The sequence below is a fragment of the Thrips palmi genome, unplaced genomic scaffold (assembly GCF_012932325.1).
Source record: "Thrips palmi isolate BJ-2018 unplaced genomic scaffold, TpBJ-2018v1 HiC_scaffold_2, whole genome shotgun sequence".
Lineage (NCBI taxonomy): Eukaryota > Metazoa > Arthropoda > Insecta > Thysanoptera > Thripidae > Thrips > Thrips palmi.
Window position 1 is genome coordinate 8,219,232 of NW_023144629.1, and position 20,937 is coordinate 8,240,168.

Genomic DNA, 20,937 nt, shown 5'->3' on the forward strand with positions numbered 1-20,937 from the left:
TTTTGTCGCATCTCTGTCTCTATCTCTCTCTCTCTCTCCCGTCGGCGGCGACGCGTAATCGCGCCGGTCTTCCGGTTCGTTTTCGTTTTCGTCTGTTTACTTTCAGCTCCACCGGTTTGTGCCGCTTTTCAGCCGGTGCCTTTCCAGCCGCGTCCTCGGCGCCAAAGGCAGCCGAAGGCCCCAAAGGCCTTGATCGAGCTATTTGTTTACCGCGCGGCCGGCCGGGGCGGGGCGGGGCGGGGCGGGGCGGGGCGGGGCGGGGCGGGGCGGGGCGGTCCATTGAGGCCCTCCTTCATGAATATGGAGGCCGGACGCCACGTCGTCACGGCTCGGGCTTAACCTCAGACCGCTGCTCAAGACGCGGAGGCCCGCTGTGAGAACTTTGACAAGTCAGGGGAAACGAAATTAGTCCGCTCCCGACTAAACAACAGTGTTAACTTTTCTGGTAAAAATGGAAAGTTGAGCCGATTCATTATGTGGATTTCGACTGCGGGGGGCCGGGCCTTTGAGCGGGGACCTGATTGAATGGATTCGCTCTGGACTGAAGGCCGCGAACCCTGTTCCCGACTTCCCTGTAGGTCAGCCATGTCAAGTAGAGCTCGCGCTCACAGTACCGCACTGCTATATATGTGTGCCTGCAGTAACATGTCGTAGCTAGCGTCCTGGATTTGTCCTGGGCGGCTCTAGTCGTAGCTGGAACCTCTTTCTTCCGTATCAAGTATTGATGTTCCTTGTATGTTTGCCAGAGCACAACCACGTAAAAAAAATATTCTGTAGAAATATTGCGCACTCTTGAAATAATCTAGATGGGTAATGCAGATTGGTGTCCAGATGAGAGGAAGGAAGCATTTGGTGAATGGCGTTGTACTGACCGGCTGGTTCCTCTCCTCCTTGCAGAAAGCCGACCTGGCCGTGGGCTCCATGACCATCAACTACGCGAGAGAGAGCGTCATCGACTTCACCAAGCCCTTCATGAACCTGGGCATCAGCATCCTGTTCAAGGTGCGTACCGACCGCCTGCAAAGCCCAGTGGACTCGAGGGTTGTTTTCGACGCTCTGTGCCTCTCTCTCGTATAAGGGACGCCTCATGAGTGCTAGAGACACAGAGCGACGAAAACGACTCTCGGAATCAGTGTGCGGCTTCAAAATAGTGTGTCCATCATTGTCCATTGGGCCTGCTGCTGCAGGTGCCGACGACGCAGCCCACGCGCCTCTTCTCCTTCATGAACCCCCTGTCGGTGCACGTGTGGATGTTCGTGGTGCTGGCGTACGTGCTCGTGTCCCTCACCATGTACGTGACGGCGCGCTTCTCGCCCTACGAGTGGCGTGGCTCCCTCCACGACGCCATGGCCAACCACTTCAGCATCGTCAACTGCTTCTGGTTCGCCATCGGCACCCTCATGCAGCAGGGCTCCGACCTCAACCCCCGGGTGAGCGCCAGGGCCGTCCGCCCGCTCTCTCTCTCTCTCTCTCTCTCTCTCTCTCTCTCTCTCTCTCTCTCTCTCTCTCTCTCTCTCTCTCTCTCTCTCCCTCCCTCCGTTCCCTTCATTGATGACCTTGTCCACGTCGGCCCGCAGGCCGCGTCCACACGCATCGTGGGCGGCATCTGGTGGTTCTTCACGCTCATCATCATCGCCTCGTACACGGCCAACCTGGCGGCCTTCCTCACCGTGGAGCGCATGATCACGCCCATCGAGAACGCCGAGGACCTGGCGGGCCAGACGGACATCGCCTACGGCACCCTGGAGGGCGGCTCCACCATGACCTTCTTCAGGGTGAGCTCGCTGTTCAGTTCAGCGCTTGCGATCGCTCGCGATGCGGCGGTTTGGTTGTTACATTGATTAATTTGCTCCGGGTGTTGTGCTCAGGACTCGATGATCGAGACGTACAAGAAGATGTGGCGGTTCATGGAGAACAAGAAGCCGTCCGTGTTCGTGTCCACGTACGAGGAGGGCATCCAGCGCGTGCTGCAGGGCAACTACGCCTTCCTCATGGAGTCCACCATGCTGGACTACATCGTGCAGCGCGACTGCAACCTCACCAGCATCGGCGACCTGCTCGACTCCAAGGGCTACGGCATTGCCACGCCCATAGGTGCGCGGTGGGGGCGGCGTCGTACAGTGGGCCAGAGGACCGGTCAAAATCCCGGACGCGTTTTGAGCTCCAGAGTCGCTAAATGGGACTCGAACCAAACGTGTGACTCCATCAATGGATTGCTCGCCGAACGAAGAATCCATTGGTGGGGTCACACGATCTGTCCGAGTCCCATTTAGCGACTCTGGAGCTCAAAACGCGTCTGGAATGTTGGCCGCCTCCACCGTTCTTCCGGCCCACTGTCAGCGTGAGAGACAGAGGGAGGAAGACAGAACGCGGCAGCTCATTCCGCCTCCTTTGCAGGGTCGCCCTGGCGCGACAAGATCTCCCTGGTGATCCTGGAGCTGCAGGAGAAGGGCGAGATCCAGATGCTGTACGACAAGTGGTGGAAGAGCGCGGGCAGCACCTGCCTGCGCGCCGAGAAGGGCAAGGAGAACAAGGCCAACTCGCTGGGCGTGGCCAACATCGGCGGCGTCTTCGTGGTGCTGCTGTGCGGCCTGGCCGTCGCCATGACCGTCGCCATCTTCGAGTTCTGCTACTTCACGCGACGCCTGACGGCGCGCTTCGAGATGGTGAGCGCCTCGTGCATGGAACGGCCAACACCCACCTGATGTAATGCCCGCTTGCTGTGCCAGGGCTGTGCCAGGGCTGTGCCAGGGCTGTGCCCTGCGTTGGAGTTCCCTGACATGCCTCGTTCCGCAGGCCTTCCCGCAGCCGTCGCTGTGCTCGCAGATCGCCGACGAGCTGTGCATGGCCGTGTCGTGCGACTCGCGGCCGCTGCGCCACGCCATGGCCGCCGCCGTGCCGCCCCCCGCGCCGCCGCCGCCGCCCCCGCGCTGCGGCACGCGCTCGCACTCCATGCACTCCGTGGTGGTGGCGTCGCTGCCGCCGTGCCAGCCCGGCCTGCAGCCCGGCCTGCACCAGCGGCGCCGCGGCCGCGAGGACCACGTCGACGGCCTCGCCCTGTGCGCGCTGCCGCCCGCGCCGCCGCCGCCGCAGCTCAGCGTCCCCTCGGTAGGAACTCGGGTAGCGGCTTTGACTTGGCATTTTTGTCCTCGCCTGACCGCGTTTTGCGTCGCTTTCTCGCAGCACGGGAGTGTGGAGGGTCTGAGCTCGTGCCAGCTACACCACCATCATCATCACCACCACCACCACCTGCCCACCTAGCATCAGCTGCCCGTCCCCGTGGGGGACGCGCGGCGGCAGTGGCACCAAGCGTGCGTGCACATCCACGAGCACCACCACCACCAACACCACCTGCCGCAGCTGCCGCAGTCGGCCACCTGGTGCGGCCCCGTGTGGCAGCCCTGCGCGCACGCCGCGCACGCCGGCCCGCAGAACAGCGGCACCTGGCCCAGGTGCGGGCAGGTGCCGCCGCAGGTGGCGTGTGCCCAGTGTGCCCAACCCGCCTTCGGTGCGGCCAGCCCTCGCACGAGCCAGCGCAGCGCGCCCTGCCTGGCGGACCTGGCGGACCTGGCGGACCTGGTGGACGGGCCCCTTTGCCAGCCCCGGCAGCCCCGGCAGCCCCGGCAGTGCCCCAACTGCTCCAGCTGGCAGACGAACTAGGCGCCTGGCTCGCCTCGGCCCGGCCCAAAAGACAGTGTACTCCGTTCAAACGCACACTGAAGTTGTTCTCTTCGTGCGGCTAGCAACGATGCCTTCATGCCGTCCAGCCCCCTCTCGGGCCAGGCGATCAATTCAAACGGACTGGTCTTGTGAAATACGTAACAGTGCCTTCGCAGCCAGAAACAGGAACACTGGGAACGTGTCCCCTTTTTTTCTAAAATTCGTAATTTCATATGTTTAAAGTGTAAGACGTGCGGGAATAGCGATCTAGTGGTAATGTGAACTGTAATTACTGAATAAAATCATCGACATTTTGCTGTTATTGTGTTTTGTTGAAATTAAACTACGGCAAAACTTTAATGTGTAGGCCCTTGTGCATTTTCTTCCTCCCATCAGAACACCTTCACACTCAGGGTGCACGTCAGCGAGCTGGCTTTCAGTAATTGTGAGCACGGGGAGGTAACAACGAAAGCGAACCTTTTGAATTCAGCGCTGTCCCACCCTAGTATGAATTTCTCATGAGCTGTGCTCTTCCACCAGTATGAGAAACTCAGCGGCCAGTTGCTGAGTTGTCATCTGTCAAACCTGTCAGTGTCTCAATTTAAAGGGACAACTGTACGTAAATGGACTCATGTTTCTGACCCAGTACCTAAGCTTTGAAGTGCTTTTGCATTCCAAGATAACCTCATTCGTCACTCAATCAAAATGCTAAGCAGAGTACGGTTCATTTCCTCTGTCCTGAGCCACATCAGGGTGGAGAGAGTAAATTACTTGGTAAGAATTTGTTTACATTCCAACTCAATTATTTGCTCTTATGTCGTTTAAATACATTCAGTTTAAATCATTCACTATTTTTCATCCAGGCTAGGCCTCTTGGTGTCGTTGTCAAGGCATTACCTGCCATCAGATTCACAAAACCTCTGGCCCTGTGCTCAGGAACACTTGTTGTTTATGCTGCATCACCTGATACAAAACAAATTACCCTCCCATCACTAAAGGATGTTGCAGTTGTAGTGAAGAAGGCCGACATTCTTTTCGAAGAAAACAAGTTACAAGATATTTTGGATTTGCTGAGACCTTACAAGGTATGTCGTTGAACATTTCTTTGCCTCATATTTGTGCTTGCCAAAAAACACCTCTTTACTTCCTTAGCATCTCAATAACGAAGAAATCTCTTGGAGGATAAGCAGAGCTTCGTACCTGCTTTCTAAATCGAAAACCCTCACTAAAGCCGAGCGGGATGCCCTAATCGAAGAATCTTATGACATGGCAAAAATGACGCTGCAGCTCAATGAAAATAGTGCCTTAGGTCATAAATGGATGTCGATTGCCCTTGATGCCTACAATGCAATTCAGGGATTTCGAACACGTTGTACCTCACTTGTTTCTGTCAAGGACCACATGCTGGTATGAGTCTGTTTATGTAAATTATGAATATTTTCACAAAAATGTGATTGCTTTGTTAGAAATTTTGCGTTTTTTCTCAATAGAAGTCTATTGAATTAGATCCGTCTGATGCAACAGTTATATACATGGTCGGAATGTGGTGAGTTATTCAGTAATATTTTTTTTATGTGTGCAAGTGAAACATGCTGTTTCATAATGTTCAGAATTCTTTTCTTTGTTTTAAGGTATTACTCCATCGCAGAACTTGCGTGGTATCAAAGGAAGGTGCTTCAAGCAATTGCAGGAAAACCTCCTTCAGCAACATATGAAGAGGCCTTGCATTTCTTTAAAAAGGCCGAAGAAACGTCACCTAATTTTTATAGGTGCTGAGTGAATTTTTTCCTCCTAAAATTTGCACTTTAGCAACCAAACTCATAATCTGTAATTTGCATTTTTTTTTCTCAGCTTGAACCTTCTTATGCTTGGAAAATGCCACCTGAAACTGGGAGACCCGGATACTGCCATTGACTATCTACAGAGAGCCATGAACTACCCTAAATTTACAGAAGATGACCATCAGGTATACATCATCTTTCTTTCATCTACTTATTTTATACAGAAATAAAGATCTTGCTAAGCCAACTTTGTTTCTGATAGGCCCATCAAGAAGCATCAGAACTTCTCAAATCTTTGAAAACAAGATAAGAAGATCATCTCAAAAAACTTTTCACCATTGGACGTTTTGCTACACCTCATTATTAAACAACTTCTTGTGATTTTCTTGTTGATAGGCACCTATGAGCACACCATCAAATGTTTCCATGCCATTCCATTACTTTAAGGTATTTTTGTACTTGGTTTCTATATTTGTTTTTACCTTATTTAAAATAAAATTATTTTTCCGTATTGAAAAGAATTGAGTTACTTATTTAAATTTACTGGATAAACATTCTCATATTTGTGTGAATGAATCCCACTAGACTATCAACTGGAGTCGAGGCAGCTGTCAAGTTCAAATTTTTCGGAATCAGCGCCAAAAAAATTGTCAAGTTTGAATTTTTCATACAACTCTTGACGCTACCACAGTCCGAAAATATGAATATTTGGCTAATAGTACACGTCAGTAAATAAATCTCATCTAAATTTCATGAAACGAAATTTTTCATTTAAAATACGGATTCGGCTCCATCCTGAAGTCGAATCTTTGTTGGGGGCATTGAATACGCACCCAACGAACAGTTTCGTAGGTTGGTATTCATTCTATTTCTGTCTCTCTTCCTCTTTTTCGGCAAGAAGACATAAACAACAGTTCTCAACATTTGACAAAGTTTTTCTGAACAAATGGCGTGATGATTGTGTGTCGACCGAACGTTTGCAAGGAGGCGCCCAATCCGCATTTGCAGTGAATGACAAGTGCGTCCCCGGTGCGTCCGTGGAACGAGGGGGGACATTCAATGCTATGTTAGGTTAGTTTATTTTATTCCTGCGTTTTCGTGGTAAAGAGTTACTTTGTTTTGTGTCCAAGGAATCGACTCTGCAACGAGTTTTGAAATGTCATAAAAAATGTTCATAATTTCGATTTTCATTTGATCTTGCTTTTTTTTTTCCTCCTTCATTTCATTCATGTGCTACTGCCTTGATTATCTTCCACTTTAGCATGTCTTATTTCTCTTCACTTCAGATTTGATTTAGCTGCGAACCACGAGCGAGGATTTTCTCTGGCCATGATGACTCACAAAACTAGTGGGAGCAGTGGCAAGAAAAAAGTTCAAGTAAGAATTGTTGTCGTTTTACCAATAACTATGTCCTTATTGATCTTCTGTTATCTAATTCAAAATGTTTCATTCTAGGTTTCCTATGTCATCAGAGATGAAATAGAGCCAAGACATCGGTCTGGTGTGAATTCATTGCAATACTCGGCTTCTATCCAGAGACTTTATTCAGCTGGACGCGATGGTATCATTAGGGTGTGGAACCCTAGTAACATGAAAGACCCTCTCGCCCTGTCTATGGAGCATCATACAGACTGGGTCAATGATGTTGTACTCTGTTGTGGAGGTCGAAACTGTAAGATTTGGTTGTTGCTTTTGAGTTTAAGACACTCTTCACCATTATTTTCACTGATATCGTGACCTTCTGAATTTCAGTAATATCTGCAAGCTCAGACACAACTGTCAAAGTCTGGAATGCTCACAAAGGCTTTTGTATGTCAACACTTCGTACTCATAAGGATTATGTTAAAGCTCTTGCGTATGCTAAAGATAGAGAACAAGTTGCATCTGCTGGGTTGGATAGAGCAATCTTTCTTTGGGACATAAACACCTTAACAGCTCTGACTGCCAGCAACAATGTTGTAACAAGTAAGTTCCTGTTTTTATAATTGTTTTCTTTTCATTACTTCATTTTTATCAATACCTCATGTTTTCTTTGTCAGCTTCATCTGTAAGTGGAAATAAGGATTCAATTTATAGCTTAGCGATGAATCCATCTGGCAGTGTCATTGTCAGTGGTTCTACTGAAAAAGTTCTCAGAGTATGGGATCCTCGCACGTGCACTAAATTGATGAAGCTTAAAGGTAACTCTTCCTCTATTTGAAACTATGGTTTTTATTGTGTGTTTTCATTTGAATGGTATCACATTTGATTGTGTACAGGTCATAAGGATAACGTCAAGGCTTTAGCTGTGAATAAAGATGGGACTCAATGCCTTTCTGGGAGCTCAGACGGTACAATGAAACTATGGTCATTGGGCCAGCAAAGGTGCATGCAGACATTCCATGTGCATGATGAGGGAGTTTGGGCCCTTTTGGTAAGCACTGTTAAAGTCATGACGAGACTAATTTCCAGATCAAATTATCTAGTTCTTACTTTTTTTTGGTTCCAGGTCAATGATGCATTTACACAGGTCTTGTCTGGTGGTAGAGATCGTAAAATTTTTATGACTGATCTGCGAAATCCAGACAGGAGGGTTTTAATATGTGAAGAATCTGAACCAATTCTAAAGATGATAGCAACACCGGATCAGACAGGAGTTTGGGTTGCTACATCAACTTCACCTATCAAACTCTGGGTGGGTAACAAATGCTGAAGCTTCATCAGCATCCTAACAATAATTTTGGTGTATCTAAAATCTAAATCTTTTACAGAACCTTCCTAAACCCTCCACTCTGTCTGAGAGTAGTCATCCTATGGATTATGACGAAGCTCCAAAGCCATATAATTCTAAGCCAGATCTCATCATCAAGGGTGGAGCTGCCATACGTCAATTTAACATATTAAATGATAAACGGCACATTGTTACCAAAGACACAGAAAATAATGTGGCTGTTTATGATGTTCTTAAGGTATTTTTTTATGGCTGAGAAATTCATTTGAATGGTGCAATATGGTTTTCTGAAATAAAACTTCTATTTTTCTCTTTACATGGTTTTCAGGCTGTCAAAACTGAAGATTTAGGTGTAGTTGATTATGAAGAAGAAATAAAGAAGAGGCACAAGGTGATTTATGTTCCCAACTGGTTTAATGTTGATCTCAAAACAGGGGTAAGTCTGGAGTCTCCGATATTTTTATTCTCAAATCAGGGCTCGCTCTTTCTTATATTGCTTGTTTTTTTTTCTTCTCTTTTAGATGCTTACAATTCACTTGGGACAGGATGAAAATGACTGCTTCTCTGCCTGGGTTTCTACTAAAGAAGCAGGTCTTTCCTCAGGAGAAGCTGCTGACCAAAAAGGTTTGACAATCATGCTACACTTCCCACGTACAGAAGAAGATGAGGCTTGGCATTGAAGCTGTGTCTAATGTCTCTTACTTCAAATTATTACAGTCAACTACGGGAATCTTGTGCTTCAAGCTCTTCTTGAGCATTGGTGGCGACCCTTATCAAATGATGAAGAAACAGATGGTCAAGGCGACACTCCAAATACTGGAAACAATACTCACACTAGAGGGGGAAACGAATACTTCTCAGTCCCATCACATACTCCTGTCATTCTTAGGTTAGTTTATTGCTATTAATGATTTATGTTTTCCTGAGATATTAATTTTAAAGCCTTCCACATTTGCAGTGAGGTTGGTGGCAGAACTCTGTATCGGCTCCTTGCAAGAGATGCTGGTGGTGAGACTGAGGGAGTTCTTTTGAATGAAACAGTTCCAGCCTGGGTGGTTGATATTGTTATGGAGAAGACCCTGCCAGTTTTCATCAAAATACCATTTTATTTATTACCTCATGGATCGTCAGGAATGCGAACAAAAAAGTAAGTCACCCAAATTCTGATGTTATTTATTTTTTTCAATGTGAATCTAAATTTAGTAGATTTGAAACACCCTAATTCCGCCTTTCCAAAAAAAAAAAATCTTCTATTTCACAGGGATAGGTTGATTGCAAATGATTTTATTCAAGTCCGTAAAGTTGCGGAGCATGTACTGGAGAAGGTTCTTGGAGCAGGGTCCGAAAGCGGCTCTGTAGCTGCAGGCCCTGCCAATGCTGACAAGGAGTCTGAGGATGTTCAGGACTCCAGCTCCCTGGCCGAAGAAAAAGTGGAACTTCTTTGCAATGACATTGTAAGAATAGAAATTCTAAGAAATCTGTATTACTTAAAATTTGACCAGTTCCAGGGCCCTGACCAGCAGTCACCCCTGTTTCAGATGCTGGAACCAAACATGGATCTGCGAACAGTGCGTCACTTCATCTGGAAATCTTCATCTGACCTCGTACTCCACTACCGACCAGTGAAATGATCAGGGCTTGCCTCGGACCCTGTCCCTGTCCCGGCCATGGCCTCCACCCCAACCAACTCCCTTGGGCACCTTGGACATCTTGGGCCAGTGTTGCCTAGAGAGGTCCCTCCAACTCCAGCCCACAGTCCTGCGACTCCCCAAGCAGTGCTGCGCATTGCTCGCAGCTCCCCTTACAAGTGCTCGTCAGTATAAAGCACGATTTAAGCCAACCAGTACCTGATAGCATAGTGTTATGTTTTAATTTCTTTCGTTTTCCCCCTTCTATTTAAGGTCCCATTGCATTTATCTGGTATTCATAACGATATAAAGGGGGGAAAAGACATCAAAAAATCATTTAAGAGTGACTTTATTTTAACAAGTATTATTGGTCAGTTTGCTTGAGGATAAACCTGCACTGCAGTACTGTACTTGATTCAAGAATGGCCTTTTTTTTACTCAACTGGTAAAAATACAAAATACCCTTAATAAGTTTTGTGTGTGTTGCTAGGTAAGAGTCATTGATCACCTGACTTGCTGAAGCAATCAACCAAAACAATTTTTATCAATCTCTTTAATGCCATTCAGAAATAAAACATCAATTATCATCATTAAACTGTAAAGCTTGATTGATTATGCAGTCTCTTGCAGAATATATTTTGTCACTTATCATTCCTAAAATGAGGTCTCTGTCTGGATTTACCCATTACTAGTGCCAACTTATTTTTAGTGCCAATAATGGTTCAAACATATCATTCCAAATTCATGCCCTTGTACCGTAGTAGTGCCCGATTCAGTTGTTACACTATGTTTTCTTATGTTGTACAGGGTTAAAATGAACCAGCATCAGTTCTGCGCAAATACTGCCTTGTCTCCCGACCATAATTACGATAGTTTTGTTTTTAATTGAATAACTATTTCACTTGATTGTACTTAAGCCATCCTTGAACTGAATCTTACTGTGGTGTTTAACTGTTGGAGAACTGAATAGAAAACGAGGTCTGTCCTTGTTAATGTTTCCGCCATCCCTGTTTCCATTACCGTCTTCAAACACCACTGCCCATGTAAAGCAAGAAAAGTGATGTGATCAAAGTTTGTGATTGTGACATGAAATATGTCATATGTTTTTAGTTTTCTGTTCCAATAGAAGAACAGTTTGATTTTTCTTGTAGATTGAAAGGCACTGAATATGACCTTGATTTAATTACCTGAGGAAAATGTTTTTGTTCAATCTTGTTGTGTTTAATCTTGGTCTGCTTAGCCATGTGATGTAAGCAGAGTGCATGTCTTTTAATTTTCTTATGATGTTGGTTCACTGATGTGTTACCATTTGTTACTGGGTAGCTGTGTAGAACTTGATTAAAGCCTTTGGGAACAAGATTTCTTTCCATCAATAGTGAATAGAAATAGTGTATCTTACAGTAAGAGAAGTGCCTGTGTTTACTTTAGTTGGGAGTCATTTAGGTGTATGTTTCATATCAGTCATCATAAGATTAACTTATGTTCTTTTCTTACCAGATGCATGAAACATTGTTTGTATAGGCCTTAAAATTTGTGATATGACTTTGCCTGCATCTTTGAGATAGTATTGTAAGATTTACTGTCTCTTGTTGACATGGTTCAAAATACTTGCATTTCCAAGTTAGTTTTGCCTAACAATGGAATTATAACATACTAAAGAGTGAATTGTTTCATACTGGAACAGCATTTTATTCCCACTCATTGACCTATGGCCAAGAGAATTGCATTGCTTTATCTTGACACCAAAGGAGGCATTCTGTGGCAAGGGAAATTAATTTACTTGACTTGTGCTGTATATTTTGTTTTATTGAAACATAAGTGCTTGTTGATGAAAGCTCTTTAGTTAATACTGAATTACCATAAGAAACAACACTTTGTTCTCTTTTATAAGGGTGTAGAACTTGCTCATTCACACATAGAAGAAAAATAAAGTCTACTTATATTAAATACTTGAGTTTTACTTTCAATTCCCTTGGTAAACAACACATTGGAAAAAGTATAAATTAATCATTTGAATTGATCTAGCGAATTCTATGCAATTGAAGAAAAATTAAGTGGGGTGGCCACCATTTCACTACTGACTCTATTCAGCATTGTCAACAGTGATCCGCTTGAAGGAGAAAGGTTCGAATGCGTATCCTGTGCCCATGTAGAACTTGCTCATGAACTCGACCCTGCAACCAAAAGAGTGTCAAAATATTAAAAATACAGTCACAATACTAATGATTTCGAGCGTGTTGTGCTTAAGCACTCTTTAATGACTCCTCACACTATTTGGATGGCCATTTCGGCCCACAACAGTCTATTTCTAGCGAAAAACGGGAATCAAGCGAGCTTGCGCCGGAAAGGTATGCAACCCATCGCCCACAGCCTTCACCTCACCAGACCTTTACTGGTGTCAGGGGAAAAGTCATTTTCACACCCTGCAGTATGTTGTGCTGGAGCACTCTCCGATAACTCTTGACACTATTCCGAGGATCATTTCAGCCGCAAACAATCTTTTTCTAGCGAAAAACAAAAGGTACTTGGACACACGCCTGAAAGGTAGGCAATCCATCGTTCACCGCGTCAGGCGTCAAGGAAAATTTCATTTTAACACCAAAAAATGTGATAAAGGCCATTGGGCATCGGGCTTCTATTTCTCAGACCTATAGGAAGGTCTCATATCAATGATGACTCCTGATACAATGCCGAGGACCATTTCGGCCTTAAACGAACTATGCACTGTAAAACCAGAGTATGTCGTATGCCTTACCAGTGGAGTCGAAGCGTGTGGAGGAAGGCGGACAAGCCCTCCATGAGCACAAGCACGGCCACGGTGAAGAACACCCACACCGTGAACACGATGTACACCGCGATGCCGCCGTACAGGTTGCCCAGAGTCAGGGTGCTGCAAGAAAAAGCGCACCAACGAAATGAGTCTCATTTCCGATAGGGCTGCATGCTTGGTGCAGCGGCGCCACGTACTTGCTGTCCGGCTGCGTCGACATGCTCGTCGCGATCTTGATGACCCTCCTGAAGATCATGGTCCACAGCACGTCGGAGAGCTCTGAAAATGAGAGACGGCGTGACCCGGAGCTACCCTCCGGGGAGACACACTGCACTGCGGCCGGCGCTGGCGCTACACCTTGTGGCGCTACCCCTCGCCTCTCGAGCGCGGGGTAGCCGCGGGCCCACACGTCGCTTCTGTCCGTTGTCGATAGGGCAGGCTCACAACAGCTTCTGCGAGTCACTAGCGGTGATGGGACCAACAACGTTCCCTTCCATCTGGGGATCATTCTCGCGGGAAGCTTGAATTTTGACTTCTTTTCTGCTGTTTATCGGGCATTTGGATCGATTTATGCACTTGCCTTGTATTTCTTAGCATGAACGTCTACCTAGGATGCGTATTCACTGAAATTATAATAACGTTTCGCATGAAAAAATAAAAGCGATGTGGTTGGAGGTTATGGGCGCCTTGGTAGCGGACGCTGCTACTGCGGGCCCCACTTTCATTAAGGGGAAATTGTTTTGAAGCAATTTTGACGCTCCTAGGCAGCTTGTACGCGTGCTTGCGAACGTTAGTATTCCCTCTGAGCAACAAAACGCCATTTAAAGTCACGAAATAATCATCCCGATGCTTAATTACAAGAACACTACTTGAATGTTCCCGCTCGTTTTGATCCCCAGATGATCGTCGCTTGTCGAGATGTGAGCCTGCCCTGGAGCAGCCCTGGCCCGGAAGAAGAAGAACAAAAACGGAAGTTAGAAATGGCAGTTTCTATGAGAAATATACGCTGCGGACCCTCATCTGCAGCGTATATTTCTCATAGAAACTGCCATTTCTAACTTCCGTTTTTGTTCTTCTTCTTCCGGGCCAGGCCTGCTCCGAAATACCCTATTCCTCGAGGTGAGGAGAGCTGAGCTTACCAAGCTGTCACTGCTCCGCAGTGGGCCAGAAGACCGGCGCAGGCGGCCAAGACGCGTTTTGAGCTCCAGAGTAGCAAAACACGACTCGAACCAAACGAGTGACCCCGACCCCATCAATAGATACCTCGTTCGAAGAGCAGTCCATTGGTGGCGTCGCACGTTCGGTTCGAGTCCTGGTTTGCGACTCTGGAGCTGAAAGCGCGTCTGGAACTTTGGGCGCGCCGCCGGCGTCGGTCTTCTGGTGTGCGGGGGTCGCTGGGTACTCACGCGCGTGCGCCAGCGACAGCGCCCAGAGACGCAGGTAGGAGGCGGTGTGCGACACGGTGGACAGCACGTACTCCACGGTGTGGATGGCCTGGTGCACCATGATCTCGCTGAAGGGCTCGTCCTCCTCGTGTCCGTGTCCGCCGCCGCCCTGGCTCTGCTGCGGCTGGGGCTGCAGGGCCTCGGCGTCGCCGCTGGACGCGCGGGGGCCGGCCTGCGTCGCGTGCCCGTTGGACTGAAGCAGAGGAATCTCCTCCTCCGTGAGTCTCCGAAAACGGGGAAATTTAAACTGCGTCAACTGGCGTGAGTATGCTCGGCGGAGCGGGGCCGGGCCCTCGCCCGGGCCGGGCCGTGCTCGGCGGGACCCACCTTGGTGGCGCGCAGCGCGGGCTTCCTCCGCTTCATGTAGATGTACAGCGGCTTGGCCAGCAGCAGCACGGGGATGCAGAGCAGCGCGATGAGCACGAAGGCGGTCTGCAGGCCGTGCTGGCCGGCGAACAGGTAGGGGCTGCTGCAGCCCACCACCTCCGGGTTCTCGCTCAGCAGCACCATGTTGATGAAGCTGATGAGCACGGACGGCGCGCACCTGGACGACACGGCCGTCTCGGCGGGGTCGCGCTGCAGGTCTGCAGCAGCATGGCAGCACAGGGGAGTGATCAGCGGCTCTTTCCTTGCACTGCACAGTGGGCCAGAAGACTGGCGCAGGCGGCCAAAACTCTAGACGCGTTTTGAGCTCCAGAGCCGCTGAATGGGACTCGAACCGAACGCGTGACCCCACCAGTCGATTCCCCGTTCGGAGAGCAATCCATTGGTGGGGTCACGCGTTCGGTTCGAGTCCCATTTAGCGACTCTGCAGCCAAAAACGCGTCGAGAGTTGTGGCCGCCTGCGCCGGTCTTCTGGCCCACTGTTCACTGTCTCTGGAGCGACATGCACTGGCACGTACTGGACTCGTAGAGGAAGAACTTGAGGATGATCAGGAAGCCCAAGTAGCCGAAGAAGAACATGAGGAACATGACCTGGGGCAGGAAGTCCAGCAAGATGTTCATCTTATTCTTCATGTGGCTGCAGGAAAGGAGGCAGCCGATTACACGAGACATTCAGACAACTCGTAGGCGACACCAAATTTTTTTGTTGTTCTTGGAAGCACTGGTCTTACACGAAGTTGCACACACTGAGACAGATGCCGAACGTCATGTGGATGATGGCGACGATGACGGAGAACTTCATCTTGAAGGAGTTCAGGAAAATGATTTTGTTCTCAGCCGTCTGTAAGTCCAAATGATACTCATTAATTTTTTAACCATTCATGGGCTGCACGTGGATGGTGGTGGCTCGGATCCTTGAATGCGACGCCGACCTGCCAGGCGGGGTCCAGCCCCATGAAGTACGGCCCGGAGTACACGCCGTCCTCCGCGGCGCTCAGGGTCAGCTTGGGGTTGTTGTCGAGGGTGGACATGTTGTACTGGGTGTGCCACCCGGACCCGAAGATGTTGAAGGACAGCGAGAAGATGTCGTTGTACAAGATGCCGGAGTAGATGGAGAAGATGCCCATGAGGAGGATGATGTAGCGGCCGCCGAAGAAGATGTCCCAGATCTGAAAGTGTCGTGGTTCGAATAGTTATTGGAATGGTAACACAGAGGCAGAAATTTGACGTCCTTTGGAGCCTTTAATGCCGAAAACGTTTCACGCCTAGGGCATAACATTCGCCCTTTGTGTTACCAGGGCAGCAGTTGCACCCGATGTCTTTTTATGACTTTACTTTCCACGCCCCTCAAGTGAGACTGAAACGCAAATTGCTGAAAGCGGCGTGACGAGGCCCACCTCTCCCCACTTCTTGCCCGTGAGCGACTTCTCGAAGAAGCACATGTAGGCCCCGAAGAGCGCCACGATGATGCCGTGGCCCAGGTCGCCGAACATGACGGAGAAGAGGAAGGGGAACGTGATGACCGTGAAGGCGGCTGTGGAAACGCCAAATGCCTACATGAGAGCCTTGAAAAGGGGAGGACGAATGAAACAGGCAGCAACCACCACAGCCAGCCACAAACCTGGGTTGACTTCACGGTAGGCGCCGACGGCGTACGAGTCGATGAGGGTCTGGAAGCCCTGGGTGAACTTGTTGGTGCGGATGAAGGTGGGCGGGGTGTCGTTCGTTATGAGGATGTTGACGAACGAGTCGATGGTGCTGCCCACGGATTTCTGCAACCAGTAGAGCCGGGTTACATTGGGGGGGGGGGGGGGAGAGAGAGAGAGAGAGATCGGTACTTACGCCCCCGGCCTCCAGGGCGCCGCGCACGCGGTTGAGCTCGGAGCGCGGAACCCAGCACTCGCCGATGAGGCACTTGTTGGTGACGTCCATGTTGAACATGTTGAGGGTGTGGTAGATGGCCTTCATCTTGCGCACCATGACGGCCCAGGTGCGGACCTGCTTGGCCACGGCGGCCAGGACGCGCTGCCGGTGGTCCATGGTCTGGCTCAGCACCACGTTGAGGTCCTCGACGCGCACGCGCAGCTCCTTGATGACGGCCTCCCTCTCTGACAGCGAGGACGGGCACGTGTACAGGGACGCGTGGTAGCCGGTGCAGATCTTCTTGAGGCGCGACTTGAGCTGCTCGCCCTGGAAGAACGCCACGAAGGCGTTCTTGCGGATCTGCTGGCCCTGAGCACCAAAGCATAACAAGTTCGGTAAATTTAAAAAAATGTTATAAATTTTAAAAAGTTTTATAAATTTTTTATTTTAATTTTTTTAATTTTTTTTTAATTTTTTAATTTTTTAAAAAATTTTGATTTTTTTAAATTTTTTAATTTTTGTTTTAAATTATTTAAGTTTTTGAATTTTTTTAAAAAATTTTTGGAAAATTTTGTCGGGTGGTGCGAGAGAGGGCGCTCACCGTGGCCGGGTCCTCCAGGGGCTGGTCAATCTCGGCCTGCCGCAGGAACACGTTGCCCCTAGACACGCGCCACAGCATGCGCTCGAAGCCGTTCACCTTCTCCCTGGGGATCACTCCCGCGATGAACCTGGGGGAAGCGGAGGGAGGGGGTTAGTCTGCAAATTGGCCTCCACTTCTCCGCGTAGCTCCGCGTAGCCAGGGGAGGCCTCACTGGCCTTGCTACAGGCGGCGTGGTCGATTGACTGGGTCAAAAAGTTAATTTTTTTCCCCTTTGCCTTGAATTGGGACCCTAATTTAGTCTGCTGGAAGTGGAAAGTCGGGCATCCCCGGGAGTTTGTTGGGGGCACTCTGGGTGCAATGTGGTCGCAGTGAGGAGCGTGGTGATGGGGGTACGTACCTGATTCCTTTTTCTGGGCAATGCTGTCAGGACATTGTCAACTATAGCTAACTACATAACTGAAGCTATGTACAAAATGTTATAGCGAGTGAGGAAGCACACCTACCTCGCGAAAAATGGCTGTGAAAAAAAAAAATGAATTGTGAGTGGAGTGAAAAGCCCCGATGACGAGCCCGATGATCTATATCAAAAGAAATCTAAAACGAAAAAAAAATCCTGAAGAGCACCCGGACACGACAGCCAGAAAAAAAATAAAAGTTTCTCGGCAAGCAAAGCAAGTTAAAAAAAAGTTGCACCCATCCAGGCCAGCAACCCCCAGCTCCCGCGGGATGCGGCCCTGACAGCTAGAAACAAAATTCAAATGTACAATGATGCGGTTCGACTCGAAGCACGGCGAGGGCGGCGCACCCCATTCCCACTCCGAGTCGAACCGCCGCACAAGGCAAGCTCAAAACGGTATTTACACGATCTGATCCGGGAAATATTTACAAAAAAAAAAAACAATAGTCGAACGAAAACAGAAATGTTTGAGACTTGTCTTGTGCGCACCCAAATGTGTGACCCGCGTCGCAGCCCCAACAGACAGACATGCCCTGTATACAACAAGCCGTGCGACTTTTTTTCTTTCTCTCTTTCTCTCTCTTTTTTTATGCAATATGTCACAGCGGGCTATGTACAAGATCCATGGAGGCCGGAGTGAGTGCGGGCAGTGTAGGCGCCGTTGGCGACGTACCCCAGGCGGCCGCGCTCGTCGGCGCCAATGAGCGCTCGGTTGGAGTCGGACTCCTCTTGCTGAAACACAAATGGCGTCGCTGCTGTGAACAGATCACATCCCTACGCTGGACGTAAGTCCGTCTGGAGCCGAGGCGGGGGGACCGCCCTGGATCCAGCCTGGAGCTTCCAGACTGATTCCCGCACACCGTCTCTCTTCTCTGTCTCTCGCGCACGCACCGCACTGTGAGAAAAAAGTACGGAAAGGGTACGGAACATGTCTGGTCAATAATTTGCCTGGACCGTCCGTACTTCCAAACTACGGAACGTTCCGTACCTATTTTCCGTACCTATTTACATGGGTTTATATGGAGCTAGTACGGAACGTTCCGTACTTTTCTCCGTACCTCCGTACTATATTTTTCTGTACCATTTCCGTACAAAAGTACGGAATTTTTTACCGAGGGGGTAACCACTCGCGTAATACCCTGTACACAAAAACCGTGTATTACGCGTAATACACGTGGTCGTAATACCTTTTACGGGTCAAATGTGCCAAATTTTTGCATTTTAAGGCCGTAATACACGTGTAATACCTCCGTAATACAGCGTAATACCGAGTAGTCTGTACACGATTTCTTGAAGTGTTTACCCCCTCGTTTTTTACAGTGCGGCACGTAACGCCCCGTGAGTGAGAGAGAGAGACAGAGAGGCGAAAGCGATGCAAGGCTGCCAGACTTCCAGCAGGCTCGCCACCAGCCTTGCCTCCAGCAGTCCCAGGACGGTCCAACAGCCTCGGGGAAACAGGCAGTGGGGACCCGAAACTTCACCTTTTCCCACTAAAATTAAGTCTTTTGTCACCCACAAGTAAACGCTTACACACTAATTGTTTATGTACTTTTATTGTCCACAGCTATAGCCGTTTTTGTGCCTACGGAAGGTACAATATAACCGTATATTAAGCATAAGTATTTAAAAAATTGTACCTAATTTATGTACAAATTTGTACATAACTTCAGTATGCCCAAAAACGGTCATAGTTATGGACATAGAGTCCATAAGCATTTAGCGTGTGCGGTCCACAATCATCGAACGACTCCAAAATAGGGAACAAGGGAAAGTAACGGCTCTTTGCCTACTTGAGACACGGCGTGCCCTTGAAGAATCATGGGCGACTTTGTACAGTAATTGATAGAAAAAAAAAGAGAGCATAGCAGAATTTTTGTAACTCATATAGTGTTTTCAAAGGCACCCACAGCACGGCGGCACTGGGCGTACCGCCTTACCTCGTCCATGAAGGTCTGCGCCTTCTCCAGGACGTAGGTCATCTCCTTGAGCTCCTTGAAGTTGGACCGCAGGTTGACTCCGTTCTGGCTCAGCTCCAGCATCTCGGTCTCCGTCTTCTCCAAGTGGGCCTGAGGTCAGCATTCACAGGGTTCGCACGGTTACTCGCGTCACCTCCTTGCACCTCTGCAGGAGACACCTCTTAATCCGAATAGCAGACGAGAATGGTCCTCTAATGCAGTTTACCTCGAATAATCGCAAACGTTGCTCCAAAACCAATTCTTTTTTGGACTCCGTCTCTGTGCCTACTCTCTACTCCTCACCTCCAGGTCGATGATCTCCCTGGGGTTGGGCGCGTTGGGCTGCTGCACGGGCTCCGGCACCTTGACGTCGTCCTTCTTGAGCTCCTCCTCGATGAAGCGCAGCTTGCGCTCCAGCTCGTCGCAGCGCCGCACCTCGCTCACGAACTTGCGCATGAAGGGGTTCACGCGCGGGTTCATCTGCACGGAAGGCGCGGTGAAGTAAGTGGGAAGCAAGTGGTGAAGTAAGTGGCGATGAGAGTGAAGCACGTGGTGAAGTAAGTGGCGAAGTTGGGGAGTAAGCGGTGAAGCACATATGGTGAAGTTGGTGAAGTACATGATGAAGTTGGTGAGTACATGATGAAGTTGGTGAAGTAAGAAGTGAAGCAAGTAGTGAAGTAAGAGGTGAAGCAAGTAGTGAAGTAAGTTGTGAAGCAAGTTGTGAAGTAAGTGGTGAAGTAAGTGGTAAGTAAGAGATGAAGTGGGACTCACGTCGCGGAACTGGGCGATGCCCATCTCGCCCAGGGTGGACACGGACGAGTACGCGGCCTCGGGTTGGATGAAGAGCTGGCACAAGGCCATCTCCTCCGACCGGAACATCGCCCCCATCCTGGACCATTTTCAAAAACAAAAACAACTTCCGTTAGTGACATGTTGTTTTTTTTTCTGGGAGGCGCAGCATTCACTCATTTCTTCGCTCACGTGCCTTCAGGTGACGTATCAGCCAGTACTATCGAAAGCCGCGCGCGCTGATAAGGCGCGCCTCAACGATACCTATTGGTTATTACCGAACGGTGCGAAAGCGCAAATTGAGAAGGACGCGCAAGTGCGTGCACTGTGAAAATAATCGACAAACTCGCACGCGAAAGTGGGCGCCAAATTTTTGTGTGTGTGGTCCTTGAAAAGAGGGGTGGTTTTGCGTCGACCTCGCAATGCGAAGGAATACAAGAGCTGACAAAAGCCGAAAAAGAAAAACGACAAAAAGGAAACCTGACGGGGCGTTTCGCGGTTTTCCAACAAACCTGAATTTGGGTCCCCGCTTGGCGGCTTGGCGGTCCGGAGGTGTCGGTGCCGCGGACGACCGACGAATACTCGTGACGGGCCGAGCTCGCTGGCGACTTGGAGAGGCGCGCGATCGGGCCGCGACTTCCGATAACGAGACGAGCCTCGGATCGCAGATAAGGGGCCGGCATGGACACAAGGGAAATTAGCCCCCTGTCCTCACAGTGCCGCGGCATGCCGGGAGCAGGCGACGCGCTTACCTGGCCGTCGCTGTATGTCATTGCAGCGAGGCTCGGCTACGCTAGTTTGGAGGGTTTGTGAAAGAGTGGGTGATGACGGGATCAGGGATCCTTAACTTAACTTAACATTTAACTAACACTGCTTTCATAACGTAACATAAGA

General features: G+C 49.1%; 4 protein-coding genes across 6 annotated transcripts in view; 3 read left to right on the plus strand and 1 right to left on the minus strand.

The window, feature by feature from the left end:
- Positions 1 to 2,898, plus strand: part of LOC117647186 (glutamate receptor ionotropic, kainate 2-like) — a gene marked incomplete at its 3' end in the record, with an annotated part of 37,613 nt that extends 34,715 nt beyond the window's left edge. The window contains exons 11-16 of the mRNA XM_034388811.1: positions 898 to 1,002; positions 1,188 to 1,430; positions 1,578 to 1,775; positions 1,869 to 2,094; positions 2,398 to 2,666; positions 2,797 to 2,898. Of these exons, the coding sequence (XP_034244702.1) occupies positions 898 to 1,002; positions 1,188 to 1,430; positions 1,578 to 1,775; positions 1,869 to 2,094; positions 2,398 to 2,666; positions 2,797 to 2,898 (1,143 nt within the window). The remainder of the gene's footprint in view (positions 1 to 897; positions 1,003 to 1,187; positions 1,431 to 1,577; positions 1,776 to 1,868; positions 2,095 to 2,397; positions 2,667 to 2,796) is intronic.
- Positions 2,899 to 4,208: 1,310 nt separating this feature from the next.
- Positions 4,209 to 5,944, plus strand: LOC117646940 (regulator of microtubule dynamics protein 1-like). The gene is made up of 7 exons (XM_034388326.1): positions 4,209 to 4,434; positions 4,524 to 4,745; positions 4,813 to 5,067; positions 5,151 to 5,206; positions 5,292 to 5,429; positions 5,512 to 5,626; positions 5,704 to 5,944. Exons 1-7 carry the CDS (start codon positions 4,366 to 4,368, stop codon positions 5,749 to 5,751), a joined length of 903 nt encoding a protein of 300 aa, XP_034244217.1. The 5' UTR covers positions 4,209 to 4,365; the 3' UTR covers positions 5,752 to 5,944.
- A 339-nt stretch (positions 5,945 to 6,283) lies between these two features.
- On the plus strand, positions 6,284 to 11,726 carry LOC117646819 (WD repeat-containing protein 48). The gene is made up of 14 exons (XM_034388049.1): positions 6,284 to 6,512; positions 6,728 to 6,818; positions 6,897 to 7,113; positions 7,194 to 7,406; positions 7,481 to 7,621; positions 7,700 to 7,854; positions 7,930 to 8,115; positions 8,192 to 8,389; positions 8,480 to 8,587; positions 8,673 to 8,775; positions 8,869 to 9,040; positions 9,110 to 9,298; positions 9,413 to 9,605; positions 9,690 to 11,726. The coding sequence occupies exons 2-14, from the start codon at positions 6,771 to 6,773 to the stop codon at positions 9,780 to 9,782; spliced, it is 2,016 nt and encodes a 671-aa protein (XP_034243940.1). The 5' UTR covers positions 6,284 to 6,512; positions 6,728 to 6,770; the 3' UTR covers positions 9,783 to 11,726.
- Positions 11,568 to 20,704, minus strand: LOC117646818 (V-type proton ATPase 116 kDa subunit a-like). Of its 3 annotated transcripts, none has more exons than XM_034388046.1 (17): positions 20,556 to 20,704; positions 20,026 to 20,143; positions 19,558 to 19,734; positions 19,237 to 19,365; positions 17,973 to 18,031; positions 16,843 to 16,969; positions 16,221 to 16,610; positions 16,000 to 16,150; positions 15,776 to 15,912; positions 15,311 to 15,547; positions 15,110 to 15,219; positions 14,897 to 15,015; positions 14,322 to 14,578; positions 13,956 to 14,241; positions 12,747 to 12,828; positions 12,535 to 12,669; positions 11,568 to 11,953 (listed from the first exon to the last, which is right to left on the minus strand). In XM_034388046.1, the coding sequence occupies exons 2-17, from the start codon at positions 20,140 to 20,142 to the stop codon at positions 11,863 to 11,865; spliced, it is 2,604 nt and encodes an 867-aa protein (XP_034243937.1). In that variant the 5' UTR covers position 20,143; positions 20,556 to 20,704; the 3' UTR covers positions 11,568 to 11,862. The 3 variants fall into 3 exon arrangements, with proteins under 3 accessions (XP_034243937.1, XP_034243939.1, XP_034243936.1); XM_034388048.1 differs by having other exon boundaries at positions 13,956 to 14,187; positions 17,973 to 18,073; XM_034388045.1 differs by having other exon boundaries at positions 17,973 to 18,073.
- Between the last annotated feature and the right edge of the window lie 233 nt (positions 20,705 to 20,937).

Coding starts and splice junctions, on each gene's coding strand:
- LOC117646819 (XM_034388049.1), top strand. CDS start 6,771: ATGATGACTCACAAAACTAGTGGGAGCAGTGGCAAGAAAAAAGTTCAA. Junction 6,819..6,896: donor GTGGCAAGAAAAAAGTTCAA/GTAAGAATTGTT, acceptor GTTTCATTCTAG/GTTTCCTATGTCATCAGAGA. Junction 8,588..8,672: donor ATGTTGATCTCAAAACAGGG/GTAAGTCTGGAG, acceptor CTTCTCTTTTAG/ATGCTTACAATTCACTTGGG.
- LOC117646940 (XM_034388326.1), top strand. CDS start 4,366: ATGCTAAGCAGAGTACGGTTCATTTCCTCTGTCCTGAGCCACATCAGG. Junction 4,435..4,523: donor TGGAGAGAGTAAATTACTTG/GTAAGAATTTGT, acceptor TTTTTCATCCAG/GCTAGGCCTCTTGGTGTCGT. Junction 5,068..5,150: donor CTGTCAAGGACCACATGCTG/GTATGAGTCTGT, acceptor TTTTCTCAATAG/AAGTCTATTGAATTAGATCC.
- LOC117646818 (XM_034388045.1), bottom strand. CDS start 20,142: ATGGGGGCGATGTTCCGGTCGGAGGAGATGGCCTTGTGCCAGCTCTTC. Junction 16,970..17,972: donor GACGAGCGCGGCCGCCTGGG/GTACGTCGCCAA, acceptor CGCTTCCCCCAG/GTTCATCGCGGGAGTGATCC. Junction 12,670..12,746: donor TCGACGCAGCCGGACAGCAA/GTACGTGGCGCC, acceptor TTTTTCTTGCAG/CACCCTGACTCTGGGCAACC.